Genomic DNA, 14,395 nt, shown 5'->3' on the forward strand with positions numbered 1-14,395 from the left:
CATGATTCAATCTCCAGCCTGATGCTTCTCTCTCTCTTCAATCTCCAATGTTATATATATATATAAACACATATATATAAATTCAGTTTAAAACCAGAAATATATATATATATATATATATGTTTATTTATTATTTTATTTCTTTATATATATATATATAATCATAAGGGCAATTCAGACTTTTTATTTTTCCGGTTAAGTCGGTCACCGGAATGGACTGAAATGCAACAAATTCATAGTTTAGGGGGTTTTTTTTAGTTTAGGGGGGTTAGTTGCAATTTGTCAATAGTACAGGGGGGTTATTTGCACTTTATCCTTTATAGATTGGACCACGTTGCGTGACATAATAACCAGTCCTTTTATATTTTTGGGCACAGTCCATTTCCAATATTTAACCTGGGCTCATTATATTTGGTATTGTCTGTCTCAATCCGAATGTTATGGTGGGACCAAACTGATAAAAATACTAAAGTGGCATGAGATACATAAAAGAAAATGATTGTTTTAGATAAGACAACCGTTGACTTCGTTTTGACTTTTATCATTGGGATGTGTCATACAACTTAAATTTTGTTTTTTTCAAAAAAAAATATTTTTTATTTTTTTGATATTTGATTGTTGTAAAATATTTATCAACAAAATATATATTAAAATTTAATAAAAATAATTTATTCATTAACTTTTAGTAGTTATTTTATACTTTTTTCTAAATGACTTGACCTAAACCTTTACCAAATACTAAAAAAATACAAATAAAAAAATATTTTACTTAAAAAATAAAAAAAATTTCTGAAACAAATATTTTACTTCGAAACGGAGCTTTCTTGTTTTTATTTTCGCTATCATTTTTTACGTGACTTGGTCATCTTTGGGTTTTTTATTTTTTATATTTATACAGCACTCGTGTTGTATAGAGAATCTCAACTCATTTTTATGAAAAAGTATCGATTAGAATCTAACATCAATAGACGATTATTATATATATTATTTGATAAAGGTTTTAACAGAAAAGTTGATTTTGTGTTTGGGAGTGCTGATTTGATATCTTGAATTAAAATTGAAACAAATTATAATTCAAAGTTTTAACTAAATTTTATTCAATTTCAAATTCAAAAGATCGATTCAGCGCTACTAAAATAGCATGATACCATTTGTGTTTAGTTAGAAAAGAGTAATTTACAAATGACATGTAGATTTGGAAAACTAGAACCAATTGTTGGAATGAAAAGGAAGAAGCTTCGTGAATATTTGGTACACATGATTCAAGGTTGTATAAACAGTTTTACTTTATCTAAACTAAAATAACTTAGTGCAACATAAATATATATATATTTTTAAAAAGTTATTACATAAGTGATGTCAATTTATTGTTAGGAATGTTAATTTAACCCGTCTTGTAGGGTCTCGTTCCATCTTGTCTCGTCCCTAATAGGAGGAGTTAGGGATCATCCTAATCGGGTTAGGGACGAGTTTGAAAAGAAAATTCGAAACCCGCAAAATCCTAAACCTGTCCGGATTAATAATTAATACATAAATAAATATTATTTTATCAATTGTAATTATTATTTTTTCTCTATTTCTTACGATAAATTTAATTTTAGCAATATTTTTGTTATTAGGATTGTTAAATACTTTACGAAACTGCAAAAAAAATTACAAAATTTAAAATTAATTAATTTAAGTCTGAATTATTTTTCTTAAAATATATATATATATATATATATATATATATATATATCGGGGCGGCCCACCCTGCCCCGACCTGATGCGGAGCGCCGCAAATTGAATTTGAGAAAAGATTTGCATTGTAGGGTAAGATTTGAAAAAGAGGTGCCTCAACCCGAACCGTGACATCACATTTCCTCTTGACCAATGAAGAAGGTGACCGTTCCTCCCAACAGCCTATCGATGGGATGGGCCAACTTTTGGTTTTGTCCTCTACGACTGCCCTTTGGGCTTAAGTAATTGCTACTCCCGATGTGGCATATCTTTGGGCTTTGGTCCCTAGCCCACTTTTTTGTTCTATAAACTCTATTTACTAATTTTACCTCATGTAAAATATTCATTCACATGTCAATGCAAAAAAACATAATAAAAATTTCCCAACCATGTCAATGCAAATTTAATTCTGAAAAAAAAGGTTAATAAATAAATTTTCTAAGTACCTCGTGATGATCAATAACCATGTTTGTAATATTCTCTTCCACCTGAGACACTGTTAAGTGAAAACATCTAATCTATTTATGTTTATTTCACTTCACATCAGGATCGTGTGAATCCGATGTAGACAAGACTTCAGAAACTCTAGATCCTATGAATAACCATGTTTATAATATTCTCATCCACCCGAGACACTGTTAAGTGCAAACACCTAATTTATTTATGTTCATTTCACTTTACATCCAGATTCACACCTGTAAATCCAACGCAGACAAGGCTCCCTGTAACAATTAGTGCTCTTCCATAAAATTAGAATTTGTTTTTTTATATTAGAGTTTGCAGTGTGTACTTATGGTGCTTTGTGTTCTTGGATCTCCTTAATTGTTAATAGAGTAAAGCTGCCTGATCAAAATGCCCCGGTCGGTCGAAACTGCACAATATTCTGGTACGAGTGACATTTACTTTCAAGCATCAAATTATAAGATTTTCTAGACCAAATGATAGTGAACCACGTGTTTTTTTTCGAACATTTAACCAAGGACTGTTTCTTCAAGTTGTCACTAGCTCACAACAGCGAGTAAGTCAAACAATATACCAATGAAACCAAATGAAGTATTGAGTTGAGAGGAGACCATTCATTCATTCCGAAATGATAAAAGTAAAAATTAATAAGAAAGAAGAAGAAAAAGAACACTTTTATCTGGCCTTTTCCAAATCCAGCTATTCCAACAAACCAGCCATATGTAAACATTTTCTTGAAGGTAACTATATTGCAAAACATTGACGGAACAAAAATAAAGTGCACACAACTAGTTTTCGACTGTGTTTATTTAATGTTGAGGAACACTGTATCTAGCAAGGAACATGAACTCGGTATCTTGTTACAAGAAAACTCAACAGGCGACTCGAGTCCACAGAATGATTTGGTACAGAAAATCGTACACTGCACTTCCCCAAGTGTTAGTAACTGTCTTCATCTGTTTCTGGTCTTCGAAGGTAGTAACGCAGACAATTTGTCAACACCTGCATGTTCAAATGAAATGAGAGAATTCCAAAACAAAATTAAAACTTAAATAATGAAATTGATTGTCTATTAGTACTATGAATAGTAAAAGATTGCCAAATTGCTGATGTTTAAAGCTCTTAAACCCTAAATGCCCCTGATTTTCATAGGATATGCTTGCAAGGGCATAACCGCAAGTAAGAGAATAATAATGAAAAAATTACATGATTTCCCTTCCTTGCTACTACAATCCAGTTTTGTTTCTAGGATACAAATAAATAGAAGGGTCACTGAATGCTTGTCTCAAGTTTTTTTTTAATTCCGAAAATGCTGTTAATTTTATAATAAAATGCTTGCCTCTTGCAAGGGCAGAACTGTAAGTTTGAGAACAATTACAAATTAATTTCATAAATCGTACTCTTCCCTTCCAGTCACCACTTCTTCTAGTATTAATAACTTCCCCTAGAATGCATATAAAGTGCAATATTCCAGTTTGTTTAATTTGCATAATAGGGCAAGAAAGGATTCGGGCAAGTGGAGTACTATAGGAATTCAATAATTTCCTTCCGAGTCAGATTATGACCCTGTTGATTCAATTATGTTTTGATGCAACAGGAAAGCAATCAAAAGCACATAATGAAGTAAATTAAGTAATTTCACTCAAAAGTATATGAAACCCGGAGGGATTTGGAACTGAAAAATAGGTAGGAAAATCAAGCATCAATTTACAGGAAAAAATGGCTAATGGATAAGAAAAACTGTTCCGTTGCTTAATAATTAAGTATTTTCAGTCAAAAAACCTGAATACCATAGGGAATTGAAATTATGACAGGTAGGTATATTAATCACAGGTTTACACTCGAGGATTTGTGTCATTTTGTACAAACCATCACCAGTTCCTCTGTGTATTCAAAGAATTTTGTATCAGTGGTAGCAGAACTTGAAATTATAATGATAAACAAACTTAATACAGCAGAAGCTTAATTCACAATAAACTAAGAGCTTATGCTGGCTCTAAAGATATTTAAGCTAATTACTGAATCACATCTAAAAATTTACCTGGGACAAGGAACTATTTAATGCAGCCCCTCTGTAGCTGACATGAAACGTATCTTTGGCAACCAAACCCTATAAGATGACAGCAAGGATGTTGATTAAAATCCGATATCTATATATATATATATATATATGGTTGTGTGTGTGTGTGTGTGTGTGTGGTGGGAGGGAGGGATAGAGAGATGGCATACTTCAGTATCGATCTCTGCTGACTCAACATTAATGTTTATATCAGCCATAATTTTGATGATCTCAAGCAGCAACCCAGGTCGATCTGCTGTCTCTATATATAACAAGCTGGGAAATGCAACCAGTTAAAGATGGTGGATAATTCAGTAATATATCAAGTTAATATCCTTTACAAATAAAAGTTAATTGAATTTGAAATGGGGAAAAAATAAATGGGTCACCAAGTAATTAGAAATGGGGAAAAAAATAAATTATTGCAAATAATTATACTAAAAGCCATTCCAATGAAGTTGCAAACCTCCTTTTAGGTCCATCATCCTTGACATGTATGTGGGTTGCAATATCAACATCAAGCTGCCATTAGAAGAAAATTTTTGAGACAATTTTTAAGGTTAACTATACTGATATAGCATAAATAAGACACAATGATTGTTCCAAGACATCTAGAATAGAAAAAAATAGTTTTGAAGTTCTTATGAAGACAAAAATCTTTTGAAAGCTTACTTATGAAGACAACTTCAAGCTGAATTAGGTCAACAAATTATAAATCAGTTGCCAAGACCTAAATTATGTACTTTGACTAACTTGAGCATTCACTTAGTAATTTATGGCAAACAATTAGCACTCCACAACAAGGACATATATTTCTATTACATCTTGGACTTCAATCATTAAGTAAGTGAATTGAATCAGGCATCCAAGATTGTTAAGTTTGACTGATGTAGGTTGAAATTTAATCACTCCACAAGTAAAACCTATATGTTCATAAAAGCTCATGTAAACATGAAAACAACATATCTGCTGCAAAATAAATAAATTATCCCAACTAAAAATCCTGTACAGATGTAAAAGTAGTATTGAAGGACTAAACCATCACTCTCTATTACAAAAAACTCCTGTAGGGAAGTCAAACCATTTTTTACTTCTTTACTATGTGAACAAGTCACAACTATATCATTGATATGCTAAGATTTTCTTAATTTCACAAAATCTCTACGGTCTATCAAAATGAGTCCCACACTAAGTTACTAACTACAACAACACACAAAAAACACCAATCCAGAATGTTTGTACAAACTCTTTCCCATAGCATCATTCAATAAAGAGTCCCACACTAACTACAACAACACACATAAAACACCAATCCAGTAATCCCTACAAGTTTCTAACACTATAACCTCCGACATATGCTAGGGTCCGGAATTGCAGGTTGATGCTTCTGTTGGGGTCCATCAACATTCACAAAATATTTTCTTCAGAATTAAAATTTTCCATCCTAAAATTTGCACCAGAAAGCAGGACACATAAATGCTCCAAAATATGGGGGGAAAAATAAGAGACAGAAACTGGCTGCTTGATCTCAGTGAAGGAATGTCGATCATATGGAAAGTAGAGACAAAGTGAACCAAATTAAGAATATAAGAAACAATGGATATTGCTTAGTTAATATTATAACCTTCTTTGTTGGAGCTTTTATTCCAAAAGCCTCACCCATGGCAAGTTGCTCGCTAGACTCCTAACAAGCAAAACATTATAATTTCAGGAAAAGACGAAAACACCAGTAAGCAATGTAAAGAACAAGTGGGCAAACTTTCATTCATTGTAATTCAACAAAATGATGATGAAGATAATTTAAAGAGTGAAGGCATCAACTTGTCAAACATACTGGATGATACTTCAGAAGGTTGTTGATAATGGTGAGCCGAATTCTCTCCAATAAATCAGGATCTTCAACTTTGCGTCCAGTGATTCTACCATATAATTCAATAGAGCTCTGTAAATGTTAGTGATTACGCAACAATAGGGGGGAAAACAAAATATTTTCATTTAAATGCTCAGGATGTGAATATTGCAAATATTTGCTTTCAGTAGCATTGCTGATTTAGAAGAAAATAAAAAAGCATCTCATTAGAAATTTGTTTAGAAAATCACTATAAAGCTATCAGATATTTAAGTACAGAACAAAATTGCCTCTCTAAATCATGATGCCAGGCCAGCATATAATAAAAAATTAACATGTTTAAAAGTGAAAAAACATAAATTATCATCATTCCATCTCAGATTCATTTCTATAGTGCATATACTTGCATTTATGAGATCAGTAAGTTTAATAATTTCTGATACACCTCATGAGGCATAATAAAGCTTTCCAAACTCTCTGTGAACAATTCTAAAACCCACTCAGGTATATAATTCCGTATGGATTTACCTAAATTCAGATTCAGCATATGATGCAACAAGGTCAGTTGATGATTTTTTTTTTTTTTTATCTTATCATGAATTTATTCCCTATAATGGTACAGTATATGCATAAGCCAAGCGACAGATATAATGGCCATAAATTATGTATAGGAGTGAACATTATCATGATTGGTGACCTTGTAGGCCTCAAACATTTTACCACTATAATTAAAGAAAACACAAAGTAGTGAGGAATAGCTTATGTGCATTATAACCAATCATGAAGAATTCAAAATTCAGTGGTCTCTGACCCCCGTATGTAATTGTACCAAAAGAAAATTAAATATATAAATCATTTTTTTTTTCTTTTTTTTAATTTCCTCTTGGCTCTGGAGTTGACATTTCACCAACATACAAAACCTCAAGAAGTTAATCCATCTCTAAGCATAAAACAAGATTCATCCATCGTAATCTCATCTCTATCTATGCAACATAGAGAAGATATAAATGCTGAAAGAGTTACTCACAATCGTGTAATAAAAAACTTTGTTTGTGTCACTGATCCCTCAGTGGTAACAGTTCCCTTTGCCACATCCAAGCCTAAATCTTTTAATGCCTTCATCTGCCCAGAACAAACCAAGACCAGTCGAAAACTTAATATTATTTGAAGGCCAAAAGACTCATGTCAGTCGAAAAACTAGATATGAACAGCTAAGCACAAAAGTCTCTACAATTAGAGCTTCTTTCAAACAAACAAACTACAACTTATACCAACTTAAGCACACAATGGTCATGTGCTGCTCATAATCTATTTTTAACCTAATAGTCAATTATACAGGACATGCACTCAGTGACATTTATAAGCAAAATGAAAACATCCAATATACAATTTGACATTACAACGTCGAAAAGTGTTATCTGAGAAGCTGATCAACTGATGGGAGAGAGAGAGAGAGATATATACTTCATATGGCTAATAGTTGCCCCAAGCTCCTCTCACAATTTCTCCACATTACAGATTTACAGATGCCAAACCCAGTTTTCCCGTCAGGAAGACTTATCAATCAAATAAAGCTATTTACATCATGTACTTATCTCTCTTCAAGAGTAACAACATAACACACCTGGAACAGGGTACAGAATGAGTAAGCAAGTCATTTTACCGTGTCAATAAGAGCACCAAGGCGATCTCCAAAACTAACTTGCACAATAGTTGCATCAGAATCTGAATCTTGATCTATCAGGACTATTGGCATTGGAACATAATCGGCATCCTGATCAGACATCTGAAAATAAGAAAAAGAAAAGATCGACATTTTGTCAGTGTTAGCATGGCATTTGCAATTGGTAAAGCATAGTAAAATACGCTCAATAAATTCATAATCAACAACAGATAAGCAATGACTATACCACATATAAATTAATATGATGCATTGAATTTAGAAAACTATCATTATTATATTATGTCGCACAATTGTCCTGGCACCATTTGCTGAAAAGCACATTCTAAATGACACTGGACCAGCTTTCAAAGATTGGAAGTTCGAATGCACTAGATGCAATATTATTGCCCATGCTGAGAGAAAAAGGGGGCAAAAAGAGTTGTAGAATACCTTATTAAAACAGAACAAATACAATGAGCAAGAGCGATGGAGTTGGATTTCACTAAAAGCAGCCATTATATGTCCAAATGTTACAATGAACAGCAATAGGCCATTAAGGTTATTATCCAGTCCCGGTCCTGTTAATAGACAATATGAGAGGGAGAAATTGAGTATAAAGCTAAACTTTTGCATTATATTCACAAAGTGGCGGTCCTAACACTCAAATCTACATTCACACACTCGGCAGCTCAAGCTTATACTACTACACCAACCAAATAGCCCCTTTCCAATAAAAATAAAAACACACATCTGAATGTTTCTGAATATGACAAGCTTGTAGCATAAGGCAAGGGTATCTCTTCTGACAATATTCGGCCTCCAATGCCATCTCCATGCAAAAGCACCAGAGCTGAAATCTTGTACTCCCTACAGATACCAGAACAAAGATTTCCAGCACCCATCAGGTTTTGAATTCCAAATCCCAAAGGTTTCTCATGAAGATAGAGTTATAATGCAGAAGATCTCAACCCAAGGTATAGACATTGACTCAGATCGCGATGCACATTTAAAGCAAGTCAGACCACTCAAGGGACTTCACTGCAAGAGCCACATCAATTTCCAAGAGTAAACTCTTTCTCCTGCACTACCCCTGAACTTTACTCCTCTAGAAAACTCCTTCACACCACTTACAATGGCGTTGCACAGCTGGTAGCTCTATAACATTAGATTCCCTCACCTCACTAAACCACCGACCATGCCAACTACAACCAAATTTGCACAATCATTTTCCTCTGTAGGCTATCCATCTCTCTGTAACAAATCTATATAAACACTTGCCATTAAAAAAAAAATTCTTCACACCACTTGTGATGGCTTTGCAGAGCCGGCAGCTCTATAACACTAGATTCCCTCACCTCATTGGACCACCAACCATGCCAACTATAACCAAATTTGCACAATCATTTTCCTGAGTAGGCTATACATCTCTCTACATAAACACTTACCATTAAGAACTTGATTCATCACCACCAAAGAACTAAATCCCTAAGCCACAAACCTCTTTAAGAAAACAAATGGAAAGCCAATCCAAAAGGTGATACTTACTGTAGAAATTCCCCTGTGATGTTTTCCCATTCCTAGAAGCTACCGAGGACGTAATACTGAAAAGAGACCTAAGATAAGTGGGAAGACCGGACAAACCGCACCTTTTCCCATTCCTAGAAGCTAACTGTGAAGCAATACTGTAAAAAGACCTAAGATAAGTGGGAAGACTGGACAAACTGCACAAAGTCAGAGTCAATTCTTGCCCTTTCAAAAGGTACATCATTTTCTAACCACTTAAGTTCCTTTACACTCCTTATCATACACTCTTTAGGAAATAGATTCCTTAATGGCCTTTTTCCTTGAAGGGCAACCTTAAGGAAAAACTAAGATAAATGGTCTGGTTGAGATCAACTCAACACCCTCAATTTAAAATCAATTCCCCACATCGTCAACAATTAGGATCAACTTAGACTACTGAAGATGCAAGAAAATGCCGTTCTATATCAGGAAAAGATTTTCTCACACTCCAAACAATCTACCTTTCTTTTTCACTCCTCGCTTCCCTTTATAGAAGCCTACCTTTGCCCTAATTTCTTACATTTTGCCCTTAGGTTGTAGGTTGATGTATCTTCCTCCTTTGTGGGGTGGTCTGCATATGCAAATTGGCCCAAACGGAGGCCCACTATTGCTATTTTAGGTGTTGTGTACACTGGGTCCGGCCTCTGAAACTTCTGGATGGTGGGCAGCCCAGTCGATCGGGCGTGTTGGGTTGCGTTTGGCCCGGCTCAGGCCCTTCTACATTTCCCAACCCTTCAACTACCCAAACTAACTTTTAGAGCCTATATATCCTTCCAATTTTCTCTCTTTCCACCCTATAAAAGAAAAAGATAAACTAAATACAAAGATACCCAGAGCAGAACTACGTGAGGACCAAGGGGGACATAGAACCCCCAAAATTTTGTATAATCCCTAAAACATAAGTTCCTATAAATAGTTAATTTCAAAATATTAATAAGATTTAAGCATGTGTCTCCCCCAAAATTTATTAAAATTCTTAACTGAGTCTTTCATGCCTTATTTTTAGAAGCTCACAACTAAAGGAAAGTTAGAAATTTCCAAATATAGCTCCTATCTCTATTATTATTATTATTTTTTCATTTCATGCACTTGATGATTTATGAATTAGTCTAATTAATTGATAAATATTCTTACTTAGATCTAGTTTCCAAAATTTTAATATAAATAAAATATTATACTATAATTTTTTTAATTTATTTTCATATTACTAATTTGACCCCTACAAATAAAATTTTTTTGGGTCCGCCCCTAAAGCCACCTCATTTCGTCCCTCTCTGTTAGTGCAAGACCTCAGCCAAATTTCTAACAACCATAAAGATAATCTTGCTTAAAGGCTTCATTAAAACAATAAAGGCTATGAACCTTGAACATTCTTATACACACAGTAGTTGTTGTCATACTTGAATTCATATTTACACACTTGAAAGCTTGAGCTTTTACCATTTTGCCAAGAAATTACCCTAATTGCCACTTGAAAGTAAGGTGCTCATGAAAATCAAAGTACTCAAATACAAAAAAATGCCATTCTAGGATTATGATAAATTCTATAACTGCATTAGCCTCAAAACTCAATACTAGATTCATTCTCTTTAACTCATTTGGGACTAAACAACAATTACCATTGTAATTATTTCTTCTTATTAGTTGAAAATGCATTGTGGTGCAGTTTGAGAAAGTAAAACGATATGCGTAAGCCAAAAGAATAAAACATAGCAGGACTTCCTAATGAACTTAAAATCATGACTCTCTCCGCATCAAGCTGCATAACCATTGCAACTCACCCTCCAAGTCATGGCCCTCTTAGATATCCCATCTAAATAGAATAAGAAACCAACTCGTACTCTTAGATAAATCATAGATCGAACCGCTGAATCAGAAAAATTGGGTGCTATGGCTAAGTTCACGAGTTGGAGATAAGCGGACTCGAACCACTGACGTCCGCCGCACGGTGAACCACTACCTCTCAAGTCCCCCCGACTGATTCTAACCCCCCCCCCCCCCAGCACACACCAAAAACAACAAAACAAAAACAAAAAAACTCAACTGACAACTTTCATAGAATAAAAAAATAAAAAGCAACCCCCTTTTTGTCATCGACATATTTTGACCAAAAACCAACACACATCCTTTAACTGATGGCATTGCACAGACAAAAACCAACACGCATCCTTTAACTCAAGCAAACTTGCGAAATCTCATACAAGCTCATCTGGCACCACAATTCACTCAACCAGAGTTACCAGAGAAGGAATCAAATAACAATATGTTGTAAGTTAAGAGTATAATCATATACTACATACTGCAAGTGACAACTAAAAACTATTCATAAGCATTTTGGCATTTTACCAATTTAAGTTTCTTATTTTATGTTCTGATCTTGCTCCATTGGTCTTTGGAATGACAATAATATGATGCATGGAATCTTTAACGCCGGTCCTAGTCAAAGAAATAACAAATCAACTGAAAATTTTAAAATTTTATGTAATTTTATTTATGATGATTCCAAAAGTAGGGGCAATTCCTTAGTGCACTGATTAAATGTTCGTTTTGTCAAGTCTGAGAGTCCCAACTCAATTCTTGAGAGGACCAACCTTGTGCTTAATTCCAAAGATCGTGTCTGTATCAAGTCCACCCCTCCAGTACACATGATTAAAAGGGGATCTTACATTCTAGAAACGCTTTTCTAATATTGATCGTTAATTTACTCTATTTGGGAAAGGACATGGACAACCAGCACTATCACAATGTCATGTAGTTTAATCCTTTTCTTCTTCTTATTCCTTGCTCCTCCTCTAGGTCCAGGGCCTAACTCCTTTTTGATCTACTTCCACATTGTTAACTTTAACTTCTCCTCTGTAGTCCACTAAGAAACACGGACACGGATACGACACGACACGGACATGGCGACACGGCAAATCCCAAAAAATTAAGACACGGACACGGCGAATAGTGTATATATATATATATATATATATCAGCATTAATAATTTTTTTAAAAAAAACATTGATATGTTTAGGTTGGAATATATATATATATCACTGATATGTTAGTATATATATATATCAGCATCTTTAGGACACGGACACGGCGAATTGTGGCATCTTTAGGGTAGTACAAAACAAAAAATAGAACATATCAGCATTAAAAATTTAAAAAAAAGAAAAATTAACATATCAGCATTAAAAATTTTAAAAAAAAAAAAAAAATCCAGAAAAGTGTGTCCGAGCCGTGTCCGAGCTGTGTCCGAGCTGTCTGAGCCGTGTCTGTGCCGTGTCCGGGCCGTGTCCGAAAATTAAAAAAAATAAAAAAATTCCAGACACGTTTTTTGGCGTGTCCGACACGTGTCGGGGCGTGTCCGACGCGTGTCCGTGTCCGACACGTGTCGGACACGGATTCTTCGCCCATTTTGGAGTGTCCGTGCTTCCTAGGTAGTCCATAAGATATCCTTCTTACAGCCAAAAACCACATTTTGAGGGCAAAATCCAAACAACCAACAGTGGTATAGAGCTTCTACTTTATATGTTTTTGTTCATGGACTATCCCTCTTCTGAACGACCACCATAGTTTGAGTACTATTGTTGCTTGAAGGGGCCAAATAACCACCAGTTCATGATCTTATTCTCTCTTCCCCTTAAACCATCCATCTTCTCATCAACTAAAAAGCTAAACATTATTCACAACAATGGGTACCAACTGATATTTGATTCCTTTTAATTTTCTACTAAAGTGATCCATGACTGTTGCAGATCAGACACTTAAACAAAACCCATCATAACATCAAATATACCCCTTTGTAAAGTGTTAATAAGAGATTGCATTGACGAGGCAACAAGTTGGTAAACTGAAGAAACATTCATACTTCAAGCAGACAAAAAGTTTCTATCTAATCATGTGACCATACATTCAATGATTCGTAACAACAAATATATCAGTAAGAAAAGTGGAGCCATTGAACCATTTCACTAACCAATGAGGTTGTACCCATTGAATCCACACCATCAACGGAAGCATGCACAGTATCCCTGCACCACAATTGGACTAATATTAGGCACTAAAACAACTGTGTCACAACCAATCTAAGCATACTGATAAACTAAAAGACTCATCCACTGCTGGCTTTATTATTTAATTTTTTCAATGAGATAAGTTCAAGTGCATATAGGATATTGAAATGCAAGTCAACTAACAATTTTCAAAGGCCGTAACAGTTGCCATAAACATCCATGAATAGAGACAGATATAAGAATCTAGCGTAAGCAGAAACCAAATGTAAAAGCATACAATGCCAGTACACAAAAATCAAACAATTGTAGATACCAAATAAAATCTTATATAATCAACATTGACAACTCAATGTTTACAAGCGAATCATCCATCATCTGAAAAACCTAATCATCTGCTTGATTGCTGAGAAAGTGTATGAAAATTGTAAAAAATAAAAGAATTGAATAAATTACAGAGAGAAATAGACTTGTTTGAAGCTAATACTTGACAGAATCCAAGGTTAAATCACTGGAAGCTAAAGAAATGGGGAACAATAGAAGAGATTAAATCATTTTAAACCTAAATATTCCATTAGCCATGACTTAATAGAACAAAACTTCTTCCAAGTGTTACTGAAACAAAGCTACAATTAATAACACAAATCAATCAAACTATTCTCAGCTACCAAACAGTGAGGCCGAGAAAATCGAGAGATTTTCCTCACTTTTTCCTGAAGAAAATGAATCGAGCTTGTTGAGAAAACCCATGGCGAATTGGGGAGAACTTGGAGGGCTCGAGATGGGAAATTTGAGGGGTGGAATCGAAATCGGAAACCCTAGATCGAAGGGGAGTGAGGGATGAAGAGAAGAAAGCGTGAGCGATGGCCATGGGGAAGAGAAAATCAGTAGTATTTGTTGTTTTTCACTTGTTTGGAATTGGAATTGGAATTGGGAAAAATCGGTATTGATGACATAGCACAAGTGTTTGGAGCGGTTATATTTATATGCCAGCTGGAGCCTGGCGGAGGAGATTTTTCTAGAGCGGCTCTGCGTCCCTTTTTGTGGGCCTGTATGAGTGGCAGTTAGTTATACTTTT

At 34.5% G+C, this 14,395-nt stretch overlaps 1 protein-coding gene across 2 annotated transcripts; it reads right to left on the bottom strand.

Annotated features, from left to right (window-relative positions):
- Positions 1-2,798: 2,798 nt before the first annotated feature.
- On the bottom strand, positions 2,799-14,336 carry LOC132311815 (ACT domain-containing protein ACR12). Of its 2 annotated transcripts, XM_059809923.1 has the most exons (10): positions 14,025-14,325; positions 13,284-13,338; positions 7,753-7,875; positions 7,117-7,211; positions 6,075-6,159; positions 5,865-5,924; positions 4,707-4,762; positions 4,411-4,516; positions 4,223-4,291; positions 2,799-3,183 (listed from the first exon to the last, which is right to left on the bottom strand). In XM_059809923.1, the coding sequence occupies exons 1-10, from the start codon at positions 14,186-14,188 to the stop codon at positions 3,121-3,123; spliced, it is 876 nt and encodes a 291-aa protein (XP_059665906.1). In that variant the 5' UTR covers positions 14,189-14,325; the 3' UTR covers positions 2,799-3,120. The 2 variants fall into 2 exon arrangements, with proteins under 2 accessions (XP_059665906.1, XP_059665907.1); XM_059809924.1 differs by lacking the exon at positions 5,865-5,924 and having other exon boundaries at positions 14,025-14,336.
- Positions 14,337-14,395: the final 59 nt, after the last annotated feature.

This window comes from Cornus florida, unplaced genomic scaffold (assembly GCF_030987335.1).
Source record: "Cornus florida cultivar Cherokee Brave unplaced genomic scaffold, ASM3098733v1 CherokeeBrave_3.0.0_Hap2_Chr06, whole genome shotgun sequence".
Classification (NCBI taxonomy): domain Eukaryota; kingdom Viridiplantae; phylum Streptophyta; class Magnoliopsida; order Cornales; family Cornaceae; genus Cornus; species Cornus florida.

Excerpts from the sequence above, each read along its gene's own strand:
- LOC132311815 (XM_059809923.1), bottom strand. The coding sequence starts at position 14,188 with ATGGCCATCGCTCACGCTTTCTTCTCTTCATCCCTCACTCCCCTTCGA. Across the intron at positions 5,925-6,074 it reads ACCTTCTGAAGTATCATCCA|GAGTCTAGCGAGCAACTTGC; the intron begins GTATGTTTGACA and ends TTTGCTTGTTAG. Across the intron at positions 3,184-4,222 it reads TAAATAGTTCCTTGTCCCAG|GTGTTGACAAATTGTCTGCG; the intron begins GTAAATTTTTAG and ends TTGAACATGCAG.